At 46.1% G+C, this 25753-nt stretch overlaps 2 protein-coding genes across 7 annotated transcripts in view; one reads left to right on the top strand and one right to left on the bottom strand.

The window, feature by feature from the left end:
- The window catches only part of RRAGD (Ras related GTP binding D), a 29447-nt gene extending 24229 nt beyond the window's left edge, over nt 1–5218 (bottom strand). Inside the window, exon 1 of one of the 2 annotated variants that reach the window (XM_034766047.1) lies at nt 4939–5218. In XM_034766047.1, coding sequence (XP_034621938.1) covers nt 4939–5068 — 130 coding nt within the window. In that variant the 5' untranslated portion in view covers nt 5069–5218. The remainder of the gene's footprint in view (nt 1–4938) is intronic. The other variant, XM_034766048.1, reaches the window with a different exon arrangement.
- Nucleotides 5219–12487: 7269 nt separating this feature from the next.
- ANKRD6 (ankyrin repeat domain 6) overlaps nt 12488–25753 on the top strand; it is a 160826-nt gene continuing 147560 nt past the window's right edge. For all 5 annotated transcript variants that reach the window (XM_034766043.1, XM_034766038.1, XM_034766044.1 and 2 more), the window contains exon 1: nt 12488–12584. The gene's annotated coding sequence lies outside the window, so the exon portion shown is untranslated. The remainder of the gene's footprint in view (nt 12585–25753) is intronic.

The following is a 25753-nucleotide window of genomic DNA, read 5'->3' as shown; positions in this document are numbered from 1 at the left end:
CTCTGGAATAGTGGCCAAAGCATGAAGGGTCATATGAATGTTTGGCATATCTGGTACATAAATACCTTACAATGCCGGCTACAAGTGCCATGTGAACATCTGTTCTCACTTTCAGGTGACATTGTAAATAAGAAGCGGGCAGCATTAACTCCCGTAAATGTAAACAAACTTGTTTCTCTTAGTGATTGGCTGAACAAGAAGTAGGACTGAGTGGACTTGTAGGCTCTAAAGGTTTTACATTGTTTTGTTTTTGAGTGCAGTTATGTAACAAAAAAATCTACATTTGTAAGTTGAGCTTTCACGATAAAGAGATCGCAATACAGTACTTGTATGAGGTAAACCGAAAAATACTATTTCTTTTGTTTATCATTTTTACAGTGTAAATATTCGTAATAAAAATAATATAAAGTGAGCGCTGTACACTTTGTATTCTGTGTGGTAATTGAAATCAAAGTATTCAAAAATGTAGAAAAACATCCAAAATATTTTATAAATTTCAATTGGTATTCTATTGTTTAACAGTGTGATTAAAACCGTGATTAATTGTGATTAATTTTTTTAGTCATGGTTAATTTTTTTTTAGTTAATCACGTGAATTAACTGTGATTAATCGACAACCCTAGTTCATACATACTAGAAGTGAGGGTGGGGGAGGGATGATGTTCTTGTGGCTAAAGAACAGACTGAGAATCAGAAGATCTGGGTTCTGCTCTGCACAGACCCTCCAGATCTGGCATTCTACTCCTGTATGACTTTGGGCCAGTCATGTAGGTGCTTTGTAGTACAGTTTCCCAACTGCAAGTGAGAAGATTTTTTATTACATACAGCTCAAGTGGGTTGTGAGGCTTTACAAAATTAAGTGCTTTGAGGTCTTTGAATGGAAGAACAAAGAATGATTATATGTGGAAAGCTGGAAGATTGCTGTGTTTTATGCACTAACATTTTCCACTGTTCAGCCAAAAGGCAAGTAACTACTAGTCTTGGGAGGTGATCCACAATATGTTCAGAAACTCCCTGTGCATGTACAATCATAACCCCTATGTGGATATGGTGGGGTACAGGGACAAAGCAAACTAATAACTTTTGGAAAAAGTTATCTGCCATATATTGATCTTCCTCCACTCCTCTTTCATGGGAAGGAGGGATCCATGACTCTGATCTTTGCAGAGTTTGCTCCCTGAGTCCTGGAGAATGGTAAGGGTAAGCCAAGGGGAAGAGAAAGACATCTTTCCCTCCAGCCCAGTGGAAGTTAAGTAAAGGAGATAACACAGCTCCAGGCTCCCTCTATAGAGACTCTGCCCTCTGCAGGTCTCAGAAGCAACAGGCAGGCCAGATCCACTGGATTTCCAAGAGAGCTGTTGGTGGCCAGAGCCTGCATGGAGGCATAGAGTCTCTATGAATTGCCCTGCCCACTTGTGGATTCCAGAGAGCCATCCGGTTTAGAAGAGGGTTTCATGGTTCATTCAAGGGAAAAAGGGTACCCTGAAGGAACAACAGAGAATAAATTCCATAAGGGGATCCTCATGGAGATTTCCTCCCTCAGTGCTTTTGCCTCCTTCAGATGTTTCTGGGACACAGCTGTTTTCATCAGTTAAATATAATATTACTATGCTACTACGAAAAAATGTTTTCTAGAGTTGTTGGGTATTTTTAACTGCTGCAGTGACAGCAAGGGTCTACTGAGAAATAATCACCATTCTCTTCTCAGTAAGTTCCTTTGGATTACTTGTCTACAGCAAGTCTTAAACTCTACCCAAATTTAGTTATTTACAAATAAACATGCTGTTGATTAGAAAACAAAAAAATTATAACTAATTTATATCAATCTTTGCAGACAGCTTTCCTAACAAAAGTGTTCATATATGACACATTGGGAAAAAGATGTGGATAGACAAATTACTCCAGAGGAATGGGGTTTGATTTGTCAAAGAGGACCAGCAACCTCCATCTGTAGCACAACAAAAGAAAATGTCCTTCAGATATTGTTTCAATGGTACCTCACACCAGTCAGGTTAAAAATAGAGAGAGACTGTATGGAAATAAATGTTGAGAAACTGTGGTGAAAGATGAGATTGTATGCAGGACATGTCCAGTCATTAGAGAGTATTGGGATGCAATCTGTAGCCACATATCACAAACTATTGGATATTTATTATCAAATGATCCTTTGGTAATCATCTTGGGACTTCCTAGTGAAATGGTCACACAAAAGAAATAAAGAATTAATCTCTCATCTGCTAGTAGCTGCTAGGCTATTGGTAGCATCTCATTGTAAAAAGAAAAATAGTTCAACTATGGAGAAATGTTTCAAAAATATGGAAGGCTCTGGTTATGGAAAAATTAACACACAAATTATGTACCCAGCAAAATAGACAGAGGACAGAGCTATTTGGTTGCATTTTATTCAATATTCAGACATAGTACAATCACCTGCAAAAACACCAGTACACCTGTCTAATTTTTTTTGAATATTGATATATATTGATAGACATACCTGGTCTGTTAAATGTGTATACAAAGATTTCACTCAATATAATAAAAATCACTAGAAATGTCATAAGTGTTATAATGATGTTCATTCTGTAATATGGTAATACCCTGTTAAACAGAAAGTGGATTAATATAGTCCTGTATAATATCTCTTTAAACAAAAGCTAACTGTTGTAATAAATTGTTTTGTTTCTGATATTTACATGGCAAGGATTTGTAAACTTCTTAAAACTTCCTAAATAAATAAGTAGTTTCAAAAAATAAACACACTAACACAGAAAATCCGTTACTCGGATGTTTTAAGTGGTTTTAAAAGCAACAATACCTATTACACCATATCAGTCTGTATATCAATGAATATTTGGCTTTGTATTATGTACTTAAAAAGCAACCCCCTGAAATATTCAATATTCTCCAAGCTCCTTTGTAAAATGTAACAGTGTTTCAAGGGGAAAACAGTGCACATTCTAAGTGAAAGCAACAGGTGTTGGCCTGGCCTACCTCTTTTGTAATCTTTTGTAACGTATTTCCCAACAAGCATTTGTTTTGTAACATCACTGTTGCCTCTACATGCACTGATGGATAAAGCAAATGGCAATGCAGGCACCCACAGCAACATATATATGCATACGGTCACACATACATTTAAGCAGAGCCTGGAAGTCTGGGGACTGACATTCACAGCTGCAGAGCAGCCCTGGATACAGTGCTCTTTGCTTGCTGCTGCCTTTTATAGCCTGACATCTGTCCTCCCCGTGTCTTGGCACTTTAAAGAAACATCACCAGGCCATGTCCATTATATTATACATGGAAAACTTTCACAGCAGAAGACATGGCAAGTACTATATGGAGATGTTTTTCTGTTTGAATGTCTCCTATTCCCATTCCCCAACATATAACCAGTGCTGCTCTCCTCTCCCCATCAGAACACTGAGTCCCCATGTCCTTCCATCCATTCCTGTTCATACTTCCTAATATATCCCTATTCCTCATACATTCCCTTCACCATACAACTACCTTGTTCTCCCTTCCTGCCTCCTACCCCATAACACAGCCAACTTTGACATGCTCAAACTTGCTTACTCTCCCCCACCCCACAATACAGGATCACTGCTCTACCTCCCTACTCAGTATCCCTTACCCTCCCAAAACAGACCCTAACCCCATCCTATACCCCCATCACCAAATCCTGTCCCATCCCATACCCACACAGCCAACACCTTCTTTTATCTCATTCTCAGGGCCAGCCCCTCCCCCTATTCCCAAAGAGCCAGCCTCTTCTCCCACAAAGCCCTGGTTGGGATGATTTAGTTGGGAATTGGTCCTGCTTTGAGCAGGGGGTTGGACTAGATGACCTCTTGAAGTCCCTTCCAACCCTGATATTCTATGATTCTATGACTCCACCCCCCACTCAGCCCCTGCCTTGCCCCTTCCCACACATCCACAGCCAGGCTCCATCCCCACATTGCCTTCTCCTCCCCACAGAGCCACTCCAGTCCCAGCCCCAGCCCCCTCTCCAGTCAGTCGATGGCTTTATCCTATCCCCCCATCCAGAGCCATCTCCTCCCCATCCCCAGAAAACCAGCCCTTGCCCTGCCCCATTCCCTGCTCCCCCACACCTAGACCCAGTCCCCCATTGCCATAGTACCTTTCCCTGCGCCCTCCCGAGAGAGCCAGTCACCCCCAGTCCCTGCCCCCCACAGCCAGCCCATCTTGCTCCATCCCCCCAAACCCACAGTGCCAGCCCCTTCCCACCCCACACAGCCAGTCCCTACCTTGCCCCATCCCCCCACACCCACAGTGCCAGCCCCTTCCCACTCCACACAACCAGCTCCTGCCTTGCCCCATCCCCCCACACCCACAGTGCCAGCCCCTTCCCACCACCACACAGCCAGCTCCTGCCTTGCCTCATCCCCCACACCCACAGTGTCAGCCTCTTCCCACCCCATACAACCAGCCCCTGGCTTGCTCCATCTCCCACACCCACAGTGCCAGCCCCTTCCCACCACACCAACAATGTCAGCCCCTTCCCACCCCACACAGCCAGCCCCTGCCTTGCCCCATTCCCCACACCCACAGTGCCAGCCCCTTCCCACCCCNGGCGCGCACAGAGTGGCAGTGCCCCTGTGCCAGTGCCGGGGGCTGGCGGTGCGTACAGCCGCCCAGGCGGAGCCGTGTGCCGAGGCAGGGTGCACGGCCCTGCCTTGCCCCATCCCCCCACACCCACAGTGCCAGCCCCTTCCCACCACACACAGCCAGCCCCTGCCTTGCCCCATCCCCCCACACCTACAGTGCCAGCCCCTTCCCATCCCACCTACAGCGCCAGCCCCTTCCCATCCCACACAATCAGTTCCTGCCCCCACACCCAGCACCGGGTCGGCTCCCGGCCCCGCAGGCATTGCGGCGGTGGCGGCGGCGCTGCCCTCCCCGGCACGGCGGGGCACTCACACGCTTCGTCGGCGCCGGTCTCCGGGTCTCCATCCGAGAAGGACTCGGCCCCATCCCCGTAATCCGCGAGCCCAACAAGCTCATCTTCCTCCTCCTCCTCCTCCTGGGGCATCCTCGGCACCTGGCTCATCGCGGCTGTCGCGGGAGGTTCCGATTCGGTCCCTTCCCCGCGGGTCTTGGGCCGGGCGGTGCTTGGACCGGAGCAGGCAGCCAGAGCCCGCGTCCTCCCCGAGGAGCGAGCGAGAGAGACTGCGTGACCCGAGTCACCTGACACAGCCGGGCGGTCACTCTCTCACTCACTCACACAGGCACCGCCGCCACGCTCTGCACACGCAGGGCAGGGCAGGGCAGGGCCGTGCACCCTGCCTCGGCACACGGCTCCGCCTGGGCGGCTGTACGCACCGCCAGCCCCCGGCACTGGCACAGGGGCACTGCCACTCTGTGCGCGCCGAGCCAGCCCAGTCACACACCCCGTCACTCACAAACAGGCACTGCCACACCGAGCTGTGCCCCAGGCAGTCACACCCACAGCCTCCCCGTCACTCACAGACTAGCACTGCCACACGGAGCTGTGCCCCAGGCAGTCACACCCACAGCCTCCCCACTGTCACTCAGAGACAGGCACTGCCACAGGGAGCTGTGCCCCAGGCAGTCACACCCACAGCCTCCCCACTGTCACTCAGAGACAGGCACTGCCACAGGGAGCTGTGCCCCAGGCAGTCACACCCACAGCCTCCCCACTGTCACTCACAGACAGGCACTGCCACCAGGGCTGCCGAGAGCAGGTTCGGGCCCCAGTGAAAAAAAATTTTCCGGGCCCCCCAGCAAGGGCGGACCGGCTAAACAGAGCCGACGAGGGGGGTGGGAGAAGCCGGGCCCCTTCCAGACCGCTGGGCCCTTGTAATTTGTACCGGCTTCCCCCCCGTCTCGTCGGCCCTGACTGCCACACCGAGCTGTGCCCCAGGCAGCCACACCCACAGCCTCCCCCTGTCACTCTCAGAGAGGCACTGCCACACCGAGCTGTGCCCCAGGTGGCAGCCAGTCACACCCACAGCCTCCCCCTGTCACTCGCAGACAGGCACTGCCACACTGTGCACATGTCACTGACCTGTGCCCCAGACCAGTCACACCCAGGCCAGAGCCTACCCCCATTATTCACAGAAAGGCACTGCCACACTGCACACCAAGTCATGCCCCAGACCACCCATTCACATAGCCTACCTCCATCATTCAGACACAGGCACCAGGGCCGTACCTAGGCATTTTGGTGCAGCCCCCACACAGGGAGGGTGTCTCCAGGCCTCCACGGCGGGGTGTGTGGCCCCCAGGACTCCATGGGGGGGGGGGACGGCAGGAGCAGGTTTGGAGGGCAGGGGGGAAACTTCCCCCAGATCAAGCCAGCAGAGTGGAGCGGGTTGGGGCCAGGTCGCTCCACTTCCTGCCACCGGTGATTGCAGGGCAGGCCCAACCCCACACTCACAGGGCAGCGGGAAGTGGAGTGACCCGGGCCCAATCCACTCCGCTCTACTCCCCTGGCTCCCAGTCTTGGGACTTGGGGGATGGGGGAACCGCCCCCCAGCACTCACCGGCGGTGCGGCTGGGAGCTGGCAGAGTGGAGCGAGCTGGGGCCTGGTCACTCCACTTCCCGCCACCTGGTGAGTGCAGGGCGTGCCCGACCCCTGCTGCAGTCTCCCGGGATGTAGTTTGGGAAGGGGTGGAGTGGGGGCGGAGCAGGGGTGGGAAGGGGCAGGGGCAGAGCAGGGGCAGGTGCTTTGGGAAAGAGCAGGGCTGGCTCCAGTTTTTTTGCTGCCCCAAGCAGCCATTCAGCGACAGGTCCTCCCTCTCTTCCTCTCCGGCGGCAATTCAGCGGACGGGCCACCCCGATACCGGATGGAGTGCTGCCCTTTTGAATTGGCTGCCCCAAGTATCTGCTTCCTACGCTGGTGCCTAGAGCCGGCCCTGGGGAAGAGGCAGAACAGGGGCGGGGGCAGATTTCCTGGCCGGCTCAGCCGGCCAGGGGATTGGGCTGGCTGCTGGAGCAACACGTAGCTGCGTAGGGCACCAGGAAATTCGGGGCACCCAATTGCCCCAAATTTCCTGGTGCTCTACACAGCTGCGTAGTTTGCATATGGGTAAGGACAGCCCTGATGAGCACTGCCACACTGTGCACAGCGAGCTGTTCCGCAGGCCAGTCACACCCACAGCTTATCCCGTTATTTACAGACAGGCACTGCCACACTGTGCATGCGGAGCCGTGCCCCAGGCCAGCCACCCACCCAGCATACCCCACATTGTTCCCACATACTCATTGCCATACTGTGCACACTGTCGTGCACTATGTCATTTACAGATGGCTCTTAGACCCATACACTTTGGCATTCACACATATTCAGGAACACATACAGGCCCTGGTATATTGTATACTCACACATTTATAGACTGTACTTACAGAGAAAGATATCTCTTGTAACACATGCACAACACACACACAAAATTATTGATGTACACACTAGTGGAAGCTAGTTTTCACATATTTTAAAGAATCTACATCTACTAATTCACACATGCACACCAATGCATATTCAGAGCTGCACCCATTTATACACATGGGCAATCAAACATGAAGGCACAGACACAATTAGTGATACCATAGTGCCATAGCAGCATAGGGGAAAATCTCCCACCTACAGCCTCACCTCAAGACCACCCCTGCCTTTCCTATAGGTCCTCATCTGGGCTAAACGTCCAGTATCTAGATCTGGGACTGGTGAATCTAAGTGTACACCTTTCATAAGTAGCAGGGTGAACAGTTAGGGCTCAAATGGGCAGAAGAATCCTAATATGGATTAATGGCCATTAAACCCCAGGTGCCTGGCAGAGGACCCTCTTTAGACAATGTCAGGAGCCACATAGCCAAATTAGCAGGCACTGCGGGGCAGATGCAGCACCCTTCAGCCTTCGAGCCTTGGCTATCCTCTGGGTAAAGTTTGCGGTATCCCAGAGCGTGCATCCTGCTACGATGCACCACAGGTTGCATGTTAAACTATTCTGTGTGGACAATCTACTGGTACCAACAGTTTCCACCCTCCCATCATCATTCATCAAACCCTTACAAAAAGACTCATGATGTGAGTTTCCCGTTAGGCCTGAGAAGCTAAAAGCTGGTAGTCAACAATCTCCACATGAGCGGTCTAGGTGTGATGGTTGCATGATTCTCGCTCGGTGATGGAAACAGAGGTCCTACTTAGGCAACTAGGCCTCACTTGCCTCAATCCAAGGAGGCCCCTATAAAAGTTGGGGGTAAAAAAGGCTCGCCTCTCACCGACTCCTGGCTGGTTTCCCACAATCATCAGGATCTCCATTTTAAGTGAGAGAAACAATTTTAAAAACGGACTGAAACTGACAATTGGATGCTGGATCGTTCTCACACTACTTGGCTCAAAGGAAAATTGAGCCTGTAGAAGAACTGCAATTGTATAAAAAGAGGTATACTGGTATCAAATAGATGTTGCTGACTAGACTAAATGACAGTGGTACATTTAGAGAAAAATAATACACTTTCTACTGGTCAGGCTACAAGGCAGATCAAAACATCAGCCTACACAGGGTAGGTTTCGCAATAGCAAACTCCATCGCTAATAAACTACCACAGCAACCTATGTCAATATCTGAGCTCCTAATGACATTGCAGATACTATTGTCCCACAACAACTTTCTGACAGTAACAAGCACCTACGCCCCAACACTACTTGCTCCTGAAGAAATGAAGACTCAGTTCTACAGCCAGTTAAGTGACACTCTCATTCAAGCTGCTGAGAATATAGTTAATTTCCAGTTGAATGACTTCCCAATCCTGTAAGCATATTTCAGCAAATTTCTGATGTAGTAGAAACTCCGAGTCTTGAGGTTCAGTGGCAGTGCAAATCTGCTTGGTCCACATTCACAGCTGACCAAACCCTTCCATTTAGCAATATGTAGGGGTAATCATTAGCAGAAACATCTCTCTGGCATAGATTCCCAGATCTCCTTCACAGGACTGGAAAGCCACCTCTCTTTTCCATTCTGGTACCTTGAAAACCATTATGTTCTCCAGATGTTGCCCAGCCTTTAAAGAAGAGATTGCAAACTGGTAACATAGCCCCTGGAAGGAACTGCCACCCCGACCCCCTTGAGACACTATAAAAACTTTATATTTGAAAAACATAAGTACATTTATCGCACCATTATTTGCCTCTGCTCCTTCCTCATGGGCTGCAAAAGTTGTCTGAGAACCAAGGAAAATCTAACAGTCACATTCCTGGAATGCTGACAAGTAACAAAATTGTAACCTTTACAGCATAGTTATGTTATGTCGGGAGATTACTCAGTTACTTCTAAAGGAAAAGAAAATATGCTGTGCTTCTCTTTGAATCAGCAGGTCCTTTGGCTCCTGAGAGGGAAACCATTCTGCCAGGAGAGCAGGAGCAGCACCCCACACACAGTGGAGGCAAATAGAGAAGGATGCTGGAAGACCTGCTCATAGGGATAGACAAGAGGAACTAGCAGCAGTCTTAGTACCTCAAGGCATGGGAGGATTGGGCTCTTCAGCAGGAAGAGACACTGATGAACCAATTAATAGCGCAGGAGCCACGCCATAAGGAACAGGATGATGCCCACAAGGAAAAGGAGCATTCCCTAATGAAGAGGCTCATAGAACTGGTAGCCAAATGAATTCAGGGTCTCTCTGCTTCTGAGGCCACTGCACCTGTCTGTAAACTGTCACCTCCTCTTCCTTCTCCTGCTGCCACACAGGATGCTGTTGAGCATAAAGTATGGAGCCCCATATGTACATGCCAATGTTCCACCATATGCTTTTCCAGCAGCTGTATAAGATGTAAAGATGTCCCTCAGCATGGTCATATATCATCTTCTGTCTCCTTGCTGTGCCGAGATGGCACATCTGGCATCCCTGATTTCCCTTGTGCGCTGGGGACCAAGACCAGTGTGCACAGTTTGTAAACCAGACTTGTTCTGAGCCCACTCAAGACAGAAGCACTCCTCTTTACTCTCACAAATGTTATGGAATGTGGAGCATGCAATGATTATACAAACCAGCATTGTCCAATTGGCATCCAGATGGGATAGGAAGCGCCAAAAAGATTTCAGCATGCTCCATGACTATTTTGCAATTACTGAGTTTATAACTGAAGTCTCTTTTTCCAGGGTAAATGATGTTGGGTATAGTTTAATGAGCCAAAGCAGGAATGGGTATGCAGTGTCCCCAAAAATAACAATCAGTACAGACACACTGTAGAGAACCATATCCTTTCTGTGGAATAAAGTCCCTTCTTCAAGTACAATCTTGATTTCTTCAACATCTTGAATCTGCCTCTAAATCTGTCCACTAAACCTTGCAGAATGAGCAAATAGTAATCTTTTCGGTTCACATATTCACTTGCCCTTTTTTTTGTGAACAAAGTATTGGGATGTGTGTGCCATTGATAGCCCCAGAAAAGTTCAGAAACCTCATCTCCTCAAATCCAGCTATTATTTCTGCAACTTTGATTATTGCCACACCCATAAGTAGATCACAGTGCTAACTACCTCACAAACCTGCATAACCACAATGCTGACAGTGGATTTTCCAATCCCCAAGTGGTTTGCAATGGACATTTATCTGTCTGGTATTGCCAGCTTCCAAAGGGCAGTAGCAACCTGCTCCTGCACAGGTATGTCTTCCCTGAATCAAATGTTCTGTCACTGGGAGTTTGGCACAAGCTCCTCACACAGCTCCAGGAAGATCTCTTTCCTCATTTGGAAGTTCTGAAGCCACTGCTGATCACCCCAGGTTTCCAAAACTCTGTGATCTCATGACCCCATACTGGTTCTCTTGTATCCAAAGAGACGATCCATCCAAGAGCAGATTGTGGCAACACCAGCATTTACTATATCTGTGCCATATGAGCTGAATGAATTGTCATTGACCCTCCAGGTCAGCCATCTTCAACATGTCATAAAAATCTGTTCAAATTCTATCCAGCATCTCTCTGATTATACCTACTCCACTGCATAACCTTTTGTCCTATGACAAGGAGCAGAAGCAGAACCACATCATCCCATTGCTCCATGTCTTCCACCCAGTTTGGCAGGGAATAACAGTGAGGGACGATGTGATCAGGAACTACCATTGACCAATGTGTGAAGGTGGGGGACAGTACTAACAATGCACAACAAACTAGTTCCTAAAGTGTCCCCTGTGAGGCATAAAACCTGGCATATCACTCCTGAAATGGTAGCGCTAACATTGCATAACAACAGTGCAGTGTGGATGAAGGTATATGTGTGTACACAGCATCATGCCTGTGTCCAGCTGTGATAGGGTGTCCACCCCATACAAAGCCTAAAGGGTTAAGGTGGCCAGGTGGTCAATTAACCAGCTATACTGCACCTGGGGGGAGGAGCCAGGGAGCGGGGACTAATTAGGGACCAGGCTCAGCTGGACAGGACTAGGAGGGGCCTGTATAAAGCCCAGTAGCAGTGAACAGCACAGTGTGAGCCTGCAGCAGTTGTTCTCAGGACACACCCACCCAAGACCAAAAGCAGCTAGGGCCAGCACCAGCTTACCAAGCAGGTGCTTGGGGCGGCATGTGCAGCTGTTCGACGGATGGTCCTTCACTCCTGCTCGGAGCGAAGAACCTCCCGCCGAATTGCCGACGCAGATTGCGATCGTGGCTTTTTTGTTTTTGTTTGGCAGCTTGGGGCGGCCAAAACCCTGGAGCCGGCCCTGGAAGCAGCCCAGGGGTACACCAGTAAGGTTCAGGATTGTGCAGACCTTGTTGTAGGGTCCCTGGTCTGGGTTTCCCTGCCAGCCCCTGAGGAAGTGGCACCCTTAAGGGGCAGTGAATGAGAAGACTGCCTGAGACAGTGGGTCCTGAGAGATGGAGAAAGCATTGCCCCCACCCCCAAAAGGGGAAACTACTGTGAAGTGGCTGGTGGGCCAAGTCATGAAGAGGGAGCAGTGGAGTCCCAAGGAGAGTGACTGAGTGCAATTGTAGAAAGAGATGTTGGCCTGGCAGAGCTAATCCCCAGATACAATGAGGAGTGACTAATGCACTCCAGGACACCAGCACAGCATATGTGTGTATGGGGAGCATGCCTGAACATGTACATAGGCTGGTAACTCTGTTCATGTGTGCCAGTGTAGACATAGCTGCAGATCCTCTATTATAAGTCTGGGGTGGTGGATTTAGCTGGTTGGGAAATGGAAGGGTTTCTTAACACTTTTTTTTCTGTTGAAATGTCATTTCTCTTCTCCTCTCCCCCCGTCCCCCCAAGCCATGGTTGTGGTCAGTGGGTCCCCACTCTTCCCCCCGCAAGTCTATGAGAGCCACCTCCTCCAGCCCACCCTCTGCGGCGGCCTTTGTCCTTGCCCGCTACGGCCGCTGGGTGTCGCTGCTGCAGAAAGCAATGGGGAGGGGGGGCTAGTTACCTGCGGAGGGAATCTGAGCAAGAGCTCGCAGGAACTTCACGCCGTCCCGAGGGAGCTAAGAGGAGCAAGCGGAGAGGTCCCCGAGGAGGAGGCAGGAAACCCCCCTTGCACGGCCTGACCGCATTGGCCACGCAGGCGGGGCTAGCGCACCGCCGACTCCCGGGAGCCAGAGGAAAAGGTAGGACTTTTTTTTGCGCGCCCCCCCTCCATTTACTAGCTAAGAGTGACTCTTTCTGCGGGGGGGACCTTTCCCCAGCAGGGGCTGGGCTGAGTGACCGGCGTGTGGTGGCCCTGCTAGCTCGGCAGGTGTCTGAATTACTTCTCTGCTAACGGAGCTGGACTGCAGCCTAATCCCCCGCCCGCCTTGCACGGGACTTGGTCCTTGCTTGTAAACAAGCGGAGGGCGTGGGGCGCTGGGCGTTAATGCAGCAGCGGCTCGGTCCCTCCAGGGCTGCTTTTTCCTCAGCACGACCTGGAGAGCGAGGAGCAGCTAGATTGGCTCCGTCCCCTCCCCGGGAGAGCGGCCGGAGAGCCGCGTCCCTTCCTTGGGGAAGGCGGGAGTTAGTTTCCGTGTCGCAGGGAGAACCCGGTCTCGACTCCCCCGGGGGCGAAGTTCCGCAGTGGTGACTCGAGCCCCACTCTCAGTGGCTCTATTGGGAGTTGAGTCAGGAGGACTGCAGGATTGGGTCCCAGGTGGCTGCATTCTCCTTCCTCTGAGACAGCAGCGATGGGAGGTGCCCCCCGAGGTGCTCCTTGTAAACAGGCAGTCAGGACACAAAGGTCCCTCTTCATGGTAGCTGGACACCCATCTACGCCCTCCAGCCCCGCAGGAAGATAGTTTGGTGATTCTTTCCCCCTCCCCCCCTTCTCTGGCACTCTCTCTCTCTCTCTGGTAAATACTCTGTGCTGTAGATGTAGTATTTGCTACTACACCATGATTTATCAGCCCCGCTCATCATGAAAGCCCTTATTTTCAGGAGTTTGCGTCAGTCATAGCAGTCTTTGGTTTGGGATGTGATTTAGGCTGCCTGGAGGCATGGAACAAAATTAAAGGTTGATATGAACTGTGAGGGAGGTTTTCCTGCTGGATGTTCTAAGTAAGTGTTTGGATGGGAGTGAGCTTGGAGCCAGTTGATGCTTAATATTATAAAACTGTTTGTTTTACGCCAGGGACAGAGTGAGGCTTTACCATCTGCAGTGTTTAAATAGTAAGATAATTTTGGATGCATTTCCTCACTAAGTCCTGATCCTGCAACTGGATCTCTGAAGGTGAGTGACCGTGATGCCTGTGCAAAGTCCTCATGAAGTCATTGTGGCTCCACAGAGAGAGAGGGGGTTTGTCTGCATGGGTCTGATTGCAAGATCAGGGCTTAAGTGGCTTTAATGTCAGCATTTCAAGCTTTTATAGTGACTTCTATTCAGAAATGGAAATCTGGCCCAAAGTCACCCTTCCTTTTCTTGACATCTAATAAAAACTGACAAATGTTTCCATTTGTTTATTACATGTAGTAACTGCTCCCATGGATTTAACACCTTGTGATTACAGTATGTTCAGTTATAATTGGCTATATGCTGTTTCCATCAATGGATGATCTGGAGTGCCATTGGCTTGCAGCAGTCATTTTATTGCCAACACTAACATAGTAAACATTTAGCATACTGTGAGTTAGTGTAGGCATTAGAGCAGGAAGCATTGGCTGAGTTCCATCTTAAAGAGTATCCATATTTCAAGTTATTTGTGAATGGATTATTTAGATTTATATAAAATGGCTTATAATCATTCACAGACAACACTTGACAGTGCATATAGGTTGGTGCTGAATTTGCTTCCTTTTGAAGGAAAGTGATGGTGGGGGGCAGATAAAAAACAATTTCAATAAGTATCTTGCAGAAAGGAAGATCAGTGTGTTTCACTCCAGTTACCTGTAGAGCTATTCAGATGTTGATGAATGTACATATTGTTCTTTAATAGACAGAAGCCCCTTGAATTACAGTAAATCAGTTTATCTTCAAAGAGGGAAGAATGTGCCAATGGCTGTGATATATTCCACAGAAGAGCAGACTTAACACATACATGATGGTGGTCTGTTTTAGGCCCAGATCCTAAGAAGGTTGCATCCGGGTGGAGTGCCATTTACTTACTATACATTGCTTGTGGCACCTTAGAGACTAACAAATTTATTTGGGCATAAGCTTTCATGGGCTATAACCCACTTCATCAGATGCATGGAGTGAAAAATACAGTGGACAGGTATAAATATACAGCACATGAAAGATGGGAGTTGTCTTACCAAGGGGGGAGGGTGTCAGTGCTAACGAAGCCAATTCAATCAGGGTGGATGTGGCCCATTCCCAACAGTTGACCAGAAGGTGTGAGTATCAACAGAGGGAAAATTACTTTTTGTAGTGACCCAGCCACTCCCAGTCTTTATTCAGGCCTAATTTGATGGTGCAAATTAATTCCAGCTCTGCAGTTTTTCATTGAAGTCTGTTTTTGAAGGTTTTTGTTGATGAATAGCCACTTTTAAGTCTTTATTGAGTGTCCACGGAGATTGAAGTGCTCTCCTACTGGTTTTTGAATGTTACAATTCTTGATGTCTGATTTGTGTCCATTTATTCTTTTGCGTAGAAACTGTCCAGTCTCTATGTACATGGCAGAGGGGCATTGCTGGCACATGATGGCATATATCACATTGGTAGATGTGCAGGTGAACAAGCCCCTGATGGTGTGGCTGATGTGGTTAGGTCCCTTGAATAGATATGCAGACGGAGTTGGCAATGGGGTTTGTTGCAGGGATTGGTTCCTGGGTTAGTGTTTCTGTTGTGTGGTGTGTAGTTGCTGTTGAATATTTGCTTCAGGTTGGGGGGCTGTCTGTAAGCAAGGACTGGCCTGTCTCCTAGGGTCTGTGAGAGTGAGGGATCGTCCACCAGGTTAGGTTGTAGATCCTTGATGATTCATAGATTCTAGGACTGAAAGGGACCTCGAGAGGTCATAGAGTCCAGTCCCCTGCCCTCATGGCAGGACCAAATACTGTCTAGATGCTGGATGCGCTGGAGAGGTTTTTGTTGGGGGCTGTAGGTGATGGCTAGTGGCATTCTGTTGCTTTCTTTGTTGAGCCTGTCCTGTAGTAGGTGACTTCTGGGTACCCTTCTGGCTCTGTCAGTCTGTTTCTTCACTTCCCCAGGTCGGTATTGGCCTCGTTAGCACTGCAAAAAGTAATTTTCCTTCTGTTGATATTCACCCCTTCTTGTCAACTGTTGGGAATGGGCCACATCCACTCTGATTGAATTGGCCTTGTTAGCACTGACCCCCCACTTGGTAAGGCAACTCCCATTTTTTCATGTGCTGTATATTTATACCTGCCCACTGTATTTTTCACTCCATGCATCTGATGAAGTGGGTTATAGCCCACTAAAGCTTCTGCCCAAATAAATTTATTGGGGCTTGTCTACACTACCCGCCAGATCAGTGGGTAGTGATCGATCCAGTGGGGGTCGATTTATCACATCTAGTAGAGACGCAATAAATCAACTGCTGAGCACTCTCCTGTTGACTCCGGTACTCCACCAGAACGAGAAGCGCAAGCGGAGTCGACAGGAGAGCATCAGCTGTCGACTTACTGCAGTGGCTTCACTGCAGTAAGTAGATCTAAGTATGTCAACCTCAGCTGCGCTATTCATATAGCTGAAGTTTCGTCTCTTAGATTGACCCCGCACGGTAGTGTAGACAAGCCCTTAATTTTTAAGGTGCCACAAGGACTCCTTGTTGTTTTTGCTGATACAGACTAACACGACTACCCCTCTGAAACCTATACATTGCTTGATTTCAATGTGACTCTGTGTGGGAATAACAGTACATCAGGGCATCGCCTTTTACAAGGTCACAGCCCAAGTACTGACAAGACTAATGACTTAAATTCATAACTTTGCTAGATACTAAAAATTGTGGGCTGAATAGAGAGAGACTGGATTTATGGCTTAATACAACAATCTATAACCCACTAACAACCCCTCCTTTCTTTCCTCCCTATGACAGGAGGGGTGTTAATGGGTCACTTAACACATATTTAAGCCCCTTCGTTTTCAGTTTTACAAAACATATTAATTTTTTTTCTGACCTTTTAGCCTACTTTTGTATCATTCAAATATATATATATAAAAACTTGTTTTATTAGGAAAATACAATACATTGCATGAGATATATGTATTATGATGATACATTTGTCTGTGTGTGTATATGCAAAGCTGCCTGTTGAAGTAAGGCTATGTATTAGTCTAGAAGATACCCACACTAAACAAACAGGCACGCACATAAGCTCTGAAGTGCATGTGCATCTGAACATACTGAACATACTGATGAATCTCACGCCCACCACATACACATTTCAAGCTGTTAGCAGATAATGGTTTAAAGATTTGACACACTAAACTGAGAAGAAAATGAAAATCTGTATCAGAATACATTTCAGAACACAAGGAAGTATTCAAAAGGTTTTTTAAAAAAACAGGAAAAAAGGATGAAGTTGAGTGTATGCGTTGCAAATGATGTGTCCCAATTATTAAATGTAAATATTTATAGGCTAATAGTTTTAAGTCTACAACAGTAAACTGTTTGTTCAAATGAAAAGTTTTATTTGGGGATTAGAGAGATATTGTTTTCTTAAACTCAGAGGTGGCATTGTGTTTTGAGTTCTGCAGCAAACCACGTTGATTAACGGAATTAACAGTATTAATCTACCAAGTACTCTTTTTTTCTCCTGTCTTCCTGCCCACCAAAATAAACCCCAATATTTACCTATAAAATATTAATATTTTTGCACTGATTTTCACCTGTTTTGTGGTAATAAACACTGATAAATCCTGGGAAAAATAAAATAAAATAACTGAAAATGAAGGGCCCTACACATATTTCGAAGGACCATTCAAGGTAAACTATGTATGCTAAACAATCTATTCCATCTTCTGTTTAGCTGTGACACCACATTTCCCAGACCTGAAGAAGATCTATGTGTAAGCTTGTCTCTCACCAGTAGAAGTTGGTCCAATAAAATACATTCTCACCCATCTTGCCTGAAAACCTGGCACTGACACTGCTACAACAACACTGCACAAGACTAATTATGGTCGTTCTAAAAACAAACAAAGCTTTACTAGATATTTCTCTATGTATGATAATGGCTTAGATCCTTCAGACTATACACAGGCAACACCGAAGGTCTGAATCTAGTATGCCTAATTCAAGGTTAGGTCATGTCTACACTAGCGAATTTACAGTGGCACACCTGTACCAGTGCTGCTGTGCTGCTGTAAGATCACTCATGTAGCTGCTCTAGACCGATGGGAGAGAGCTCTCCCATTGACATTATAAAACCACCTAAATGAGTGGCAGTAGCTATGTCAGGGAGAGAAGCTCTCCCGCTGACAGCACTGTGAACACGAGCACTTATATCGGTGTAACTTATGTTGTTCGAGGGCTGAATATTCACACCCCTGAGCAATGTAAGTGTTGCTGATATAGGTTGGTGTGTGGACAGAGCTTAACTCAGTAAAATAGAAACAATAATGTTTATCGACTTTGTAGGGATGTTGTGACACTTAATTGAACAACTTTGAAATCCTTGAATGCAAAATAAGTGAGTGCTAAATTTTTATTTATTTCTATTCTATTCAAATCTTCAATTCCTTATTTTTCCATTAACAATGAGGACTTCAGATGAACTTCCAGAGAGCCTATAGCTATATCTTTCCTTAGGCTTGGTCTACACTACCCCCCTAATTCGAACTAAGGTACGCAATTTCAGCTACGTGAATAACGTAGCTGAAGTTCGAAGTACCTTAGTTCGAATTAGTTCGAACTTACCTTGGTCCACACGCGGCAGGCAGGCTCCCCCGTCGACTCCGCGGTACTCCTCTCGGCGAGCTGGAGTACCGCAGTCGACGGCGAGCACTTCCGGGTTCGACTTATCGCGTCCAGACTAGACGCGATAAGTCGAACCCAGAAGTTCGATTTCCAGCCGTCGAACTAGCGGGTAAGTGTAGCCAAGGCCTTAGAGGTATATCAGATTAACATCTAACCAGAGGCAATACTTTATTTAAAACCACAAATGAGATGCCTTATTTCACTTGTGGAATGAGCCTAGTGATATTTCCTTTGTAAGGATAAATGGATTGTAATTCCTCTGGGCAAATAAAAATGGAAATAAGTAATTTTAGTTCTCTATATTGATGGGAGGGGAAGGAGAAGGCATATGTGTGGCTTGTCCAAAATCACCCAGCCCTGAAAAGAAGAAATATAATTGCAGTTGGAAGAGAGTGGGCAGTAGCAAAGTAGGTTTATGCTGGCGGACTAACTGTGCACCAAAGAACATTCTCCACAGGATTCAAGACCCTCTTTCTTCAGGGCTTCAGTTTACAAGTCACTGGCATCAGCTGGGAGGAAGCTGATTAAGCACAGGTGTGAGCCAACTCTCCTTAAAGGAGGCAAAAATATACATGTTCTCTGGCTCCAAGAGTTATTTGAAGACATTTTACAACCAAGTCCTAGATAGTGTGGATATGTTCATACAAGATATACTGTGTAAGCTGTGTGTAGAACTATTTGAATAATTACAAAAAAATTATCATACTCAGCTGCCTGGGGTTAGCAATTGAACACCTCCACTGCTTTAGTGCCAAAGTGAAATAAATAAAACAGGACTGACATGCATATGTTATATGTGAAGCTAATTTACATTACAAGCCAGAATTTGCTGGAATTCACATGGAATTAAAATTAGTTTTGTGCCTCTCTTGTGTTTGGCTCCAGTGAAACTCAAGCTAAAACTTAAAGCCAAGGATGAGTTATGACATGAGATGGAGCAGAAATTCTGAAACAACTGCATTTATTGCTGAAATCTTTTTAATTCTTTAAAATGTTCTTAATCTTCAGAATCTATTAGGAGTTAATGATACAGAACAAAACATTGAAGTCTTTGTTTACACTTATTTAGTGTTTAAAGGCTTAATATTCTAAGGAGTGGCTGAGACAGAAATGAATAATAGTGAAAGCCCTTGACATCTAAGATGGTTTGCACATTCTAGCAAAATACTTAGTTGAAGTTTGTCAAGTATCAGGGGGTAGCCGTGTTAGTCTATATCTACAAAAACAACAAGGAGTCTGGTGGCACCTTAAAGACTAACAGATTTATTTGGGCATAAGCTTTCCTGAGTAAAAACCTCACTTCTTCGGATGCATAGAGTGAAAGTTATAGATGCAGGCATTATATACTGACACATGGAGAGCAGGGAGTTACTTTGCAAGTGGAGAACCAGTGTTGACAGGGCCAATTCAATCAGGGTGGATGTAGTCCACTCCCAAGTTTGGTTTGCCTCCCTAAAATTAATACTTTGAGGGAAATATACTTTTTCATCGACTAAGTTTAAATTAAAAATAAAACTTGTTAAAGCAACTAATGACTTTGACATTTTCTACAGGAATTAAACTGGATATTTTATTGGGATTAGGCCAAGCTATCTTGATGTTAGTATGAAAAGAAATACTTCACTTTCTGCCTGTTGAAATCCGTATCATTCCTTTTATTAGCCAGTTGCTTTCGATCTTGGAATAATCAAAGAATGACTTAGAACTTTTATTCGAGTTCATATGTAATGCATTTAGTAACTGAAACTTTAGGTACTATGCAGTGAAAATATGCATGACCAGGAATTTTGGCTCTAGCTTTATAATTTTGTGTAATATAGTAATAAAAAAAAAGTGTTATCTATATAAAATTGGTATTTTCTAATTATTGGTGCCCAGCACAGTGGGATAAAAAGAATACAAATACAGATTAACTTTGTGTCTTAAACTAATGAACCTCTGCTTAGAAAATGTCATTGTTCCTGAAAGTTTTTATAGCTTCTAATTATGGTGATACCAGGAGACAAATGCTGTTCCCAGCTCTGTCACTGACTTACTATTGCCCTTGCACAAATTACTTCAATCATCTGGGTTTTGTGAATTGTGAAAGTGTTGTTGTTACCATCTTTTTTGATGGTTGCTGAATTGCAACATGGTGGATTTAATTCATAAACATTTGAAGTTAGAGATTAATGCTTGAAACCATTTGAAATTTGGGACTTTTTTTTGCTGTTCCTAATAAAACTATTCTCCTCATCTTGCTGTTCTCTGTGATGATCTGCACTGGACACCCAGAACTGTAAGCCACTGTTACCCCTCTGCTTTAGCAAATGTGAATTTTACTGGAGATTAGACTGTGTCAGCTCCCTTCCTCTTTGCGTCACTCACAACTTCTTCTTCAAGACTCTGCCCATGTTTGTTATCTGCAAGGCAAGGTAATCAGTGAACCCAGTTCCCGAGTTCCCCAGAGGGGTGTGTGTGTGTGTCTGTCTGTCTTGTGTCCAGTCCCTCATGGGTCACTCACAGAAGGTTTATAGTAAAACTAAGAATAAGTTTTTATTAACAAAGCACAGGGTTTTAAGTGATACTAAATGAGGAAAAGACAGGCTTGTTTACATACAAAAAATGCTTTCTAGTGCCTAAAACTTAATTATAGCACGTTATAGTTGCCATTTGTCACTTACAGCAAGTTATCAGCAGTTCCTGCCCTTCAGGCTGAGGGGGGCCATTCTTCCTATGCTCAGAGGGGGCTGTTCCCTTTGTCCCCTGTATGATGGATAACTAGGAATGTCCTTTTTCCTTCCCTTCATATTTTCTCACGTCCATTATCTTGTCTCAAGAGCCAGGAAGACTTCCCAGGAGTGCAGACTTGGACACCTGCTATGCTCACTAAATTGTTTCCTCTGTTGCTTCTTAGCTTGGTAATTTTGTTTACCTTTATATGTAATTGTACTTTAATTGTCCTCAACCTGTAATCAAGCCTGTCAGACAGGTAAATCCACATTCCTTTGTCTAGGGATGACTGCATTTATGCACTGCCTCCAAGGTGTATTTTAAGAACACATTTCTAGTACACATACCTAATTCTTTATACATAACCCATACATCTATCACACGATTTTTTTGGGGACCAGCATGTCACCACTTTACATATGATACCTTACATGACACCCTTTAGATACATATTATGACAGCGTGGGATAGCGAGTGCATCCAAGTTACTGTATAGTGGGCCCTCTGCCAGTTGACACTGAGGAGCTCTTAGGGGCATAATCTCTCACTTGATTACTGTAACAAACTCTTTTCCAGCTTCCTCCTTTTCTTTTCTTGTCTCCCTCCAGTCTGTCTAGTTATTGCCTCCAAAACAACTATGTTAAGAGAACATTAAGGTTGCAAAGTGAAGCACTCAAAGGTAAAGATATGCCAGAATTAAGCTTGTAGGACCACTGCCTCATTTGTTGCAGAAGTTGAAAGGGGTAAAGTGAGTGAGGCAGTGGTTTGCAGGAAGAGAGAGGATGCTCTTGTAGTTAAGGCATAGAATGGTGCTTTGGAGAAGTGGATTGTATCCCTTCCACTGAGTCTCCCTCTGGGATGCTAGTCAAGTTAATTAAACGAAACTTTTCATATGTGGCCACTAACTTTCTCCTCACTTTCTGGAAGCACAGCTTGAGGTCCTAGGGTCTGATTTGCTGAAGTGTGGAGCGCTCCCAGCTGCAACTGAAATAATTGGGAACCATACTTTAAACACACAAAACTCTATATAATACTAAGTGCTCTGAGTACTCAAGCCATAGGCATCTAAAATTGGGCACCCAAAATTAGTAAATACTTTGACAATCTTTCTGTGCCTCAGCTCTCCTTCTGTAAAATGGGATAACTATACCACCTCACTTAACAGGGATTTTGTGAACATAGTATTTATGAGGCACTCAGCTGCTGTAGTGATGGGCACCATAGAAAAGCCTTAGTGCCAAGTAAGATGGAGGAGATATTTATATAGTCTACCTTGTTTTGGATGTCCATGTTGAAAGGATGGCCCTGCTTTCTAGCCTGGACATAGTGCTATGAAAATTCCATTGTAATGAATCTGTGGAACTTAACACTAAGAATAGGAAAATGTATCCATGCTTACCTGAAAATATCTTTTCTTCAAGTAATAAGTTGCACAGATCTGGCCTACCTTGGAGACAAAGTGATCATCTAGCAAAGAGATGGAAATTTAACATTTTAGTGGCACATGACATCCAATTCCAAGGATTTGGGTTTGTTGTCATTAGGTGGTAGAAACTGTTGTGTTTCTCAAAATATATTTATCACAATCTGTAATTTTTAAAAAGTAGATCTGAATTATCCTTTGAAAATTCTCAACTGGGACATCAGGAGGTAGAACTGACAGGTCTGGTTCTACCCCACAAGCTGCAAGCAGACTGAAGTTTGTATTGTAATGGATCTGTGGAACAGTGTAGTTCAAGGATATTTTCAGGTAATTACAGATCAGTTTTCCTATTCTAGGCAGAACAATCTTCACACCCAAACATCTACAGCATGGGTTCTTTTTATTACAGGCACATATGCTGCTCTGCCTATTTTCCCAGTTCTTGTGAGAGTTAAGAATGTAAGGTGTTGAAACATTTTTTTATCCTTCTACATGTCTCTGGAAGAATTATTGTACATTTCAAGTACACTGCTTTGGTGGGGAGAAAGGTGTTTTTTTTTTTTTTTTTTACACTAAAGAGTGCCCCCCTGGTGAACTACAATTTGAGGTATAGGAGCTTTCCCTGAAGGATCTTGGAAACAATCTGGTACTCTTGTCCCTGCAACATGACCAGAGGGAAAGGAGGAGTCTGTGTTCATCAGGGAGGGAGTTGGGTGCATTTCTTCAAATGGGACACATGAAACACGGAAGGGGAAGCTGGAGGCAGAAGGCCACCAGCTGTGTTGAAAGACCAGAAAGGGGCCAAGGTACCAGTACAGTTTGTGGGAGGGATGGAAAGTGTCCAAGTGTCGTGTGAAGAGCCATATCTTGTCTCCAACAGTAATTGGAGGATTGACTTGACAATGGCAATTGGCGGAGTGCTTACAGTCCTTCCTGGTAGCATCCAACTGGGGTTTCAGTTCCTCCTGGATGTGGTGGAGGTGTTGAAGCAGATTGAAGGCTGTGGGGATGTAGGAAGTTGGTTGTAGGGATGGGTGGAATTGGGTGAAAGCTATAGTTAGAAAAGAAGGGGCTCTAGCAGGTGAATTTGTGATCAGAGTTGTTACATGCAAATTCTGCAAAGGGTAAAAGTAGGATCCAGTCATCCTCGTGATAATTAATAAAAACACAAATATTGCTCCAAAATTTGACTCACCCATTCTGACTGTCCATGCATCTGGGGGTGATATGTTGTGGAGGTTGCAGGCTAAGTTCCCTATAAGCTGTGCAGCAGCCTTCTTAGTGCTGTGCAGGCACTCAGGGAACCCGCCTGAGGATGGGACACCCCTCTCCCAGCCCCAACCTAGCCTGGCCCCCAACCTGCCACGGCCAGCACGCCCCTCCCCTGGCCCTAAATCTGCCAGGGCGGCCCAGCCCAGGCTGCGTGTGGGGCGGCCGTGGACCCGGCCCGGACCTGTCAGAGGAGAGATGCCTATCCTGCAGCCCTAGACCCGGAGCTGCCACGGCAGGGAGAGGCGCTTCCCTGCCCAGCCCAGGTGCTGCTGCAGGGAGAGAGCGAGCTGGGGGGAGCCCTCTCTCCCTGCTGTAGCCCCAGAGCACTCTACTGTATCCCAAACCCCTGATTCCCAGCCCCACTCCAGAGCCTGCACCCCCAGCTGGAGCCCTCACACCCTTCCACCCCAACCCTCTGCCCCAGCCCTGAGCTCCTGCCCACACTCCGAACCCCTTGGCCCCACTCCCACCACATGAATTTTGTTATGTGCACCAATATGGAGGTGATGTGTGGGGAAAAATTAGAGGGAACACTGGTTGCAGGTAGACATCCAAGAGCTGGAATAGCCCTTGGCAGAAGGGGGAGGAGATGTGACAATTGGGTCTCAAATTTACCCAAATTGTGAGCTTAATTGTAAAAAAGTATGAAAAAGTTCATAAGATATTACAATGACCTATAATAACAAATGTTGATGGGAAAAAGTGTAAAAGGGAGACAGAAAAATTGAATTAGTCTAAACTAAAAGGTCTACTGATATGATTGAAGGACTGTGTTGAAATTATGCTTATTTCAAAACAGGAGATGTGGAGCCAGAAGTTAATGAGCCAAAATTGATATGTTGGATATTAAGCCTAAATAGTGGACAAAATAATGAGGGGATGGGCTGTTCCCTTTTTGGGTCCTTAAAAGAGAGATTTTGTGGGGATGTGATGGGTTCCTCCTGGGGTGCCACCTGGAACTGGGGTATCACTGAGTCCCCTGACCCACCAGCTGGGGCTCCCTCTCACATTGTGCAGCTGTGACAAGTTGCAGAGCCCTCCAACCTGCACTTTCACCAGAATACATACAGGTGTAGGGACACACCAAGCTGCAGTTACATGCAGGCTCTCTGACCAGCTCCTGCATAGGAAGGCTACAGCTAAGGCAACTCCCAGCTCTCCAGGCACATACCAGAATTACACCATCTTGTGCTGCACAAGGAACTGTACAGCGTAAACTTATAAAGTTCACCCCCTCCCTCAATGTGGAGAGGAATATGCAACAACCTTTGCCCCTACACTATGACCCCATACACTTCACTCCAACTGATTGGTTTAGATTAAAAAAAAACAAAATTATTAACTATAAAAGATAGATTTTAAATGATTATATGGCATAGCAAACAGATCAAAACAGATTACCTGGCAAATAAACAAAAAACATAAATTAAGACCAATAGATAGGGTGAGAATCTGTTAATTTATATCCAAAGAAATGATACAAGCAGGCTGAAGATTCTTAAGGGGCAAACTGCACTTGCTTTACAGCTTGGAATCCCTAGGTGTTTCATTCACATGCTAGAAATCCCTTTAGCCTGGGTACAGCCCTTCTCCCAGTTCAGCCTTTTGTTCCTCAGGTGTTTCCAGGAGTCTTCTTGTGTGGGGAGTGAAGAACCCCAGATGTCACTCCTGGCCTTGTATAGCTTTTGCATAGGGCGGGAACCCTTTGTTTCAAAGCTTGGTTCCCAGACCAGTCTGTGGAAGAATACTTACATCCCAAGATGGAGTCCAGCATCATGTGGTTTGATCACATGTCCTTGTAGGGTCATAGCAGCTATTACTCACAGGCTGTTTGGAGTGTTTTCAAGAAGGCTAATCCCCAAGTGGGAGATAAGCTTTCTCTAAGGCCTATTTTTTTCCTAATGGCCCATTCCTCTGAACAGGCTTTTCCTCACCCACTACCTAGGCAGAAAACATCTTGTCTAGTGGGCATTACCCAGGTGTAACTACATTTGAAATACAGATACATAGTCAACATTCA

This window comes from Trachemys scripta, chromosome 3, assembly GCF_013100865.1.
Source record: "Trachemys scripta elegans isolate TJP31775 chromosome 3, CAS_Tse_1.0, whole genome shotgun sequence".
Classification (NCBI taxonomy): Eukaryota; Metazoa; Chordata; order Testudines; family Emydidae; genus Trachemys; species Trachemys scripta.
The sequence above is the reverse complement of the archived record's forward strand: the minus strand, read 5'-3'. Positions and strand labels throughout refer to the sequence as shown.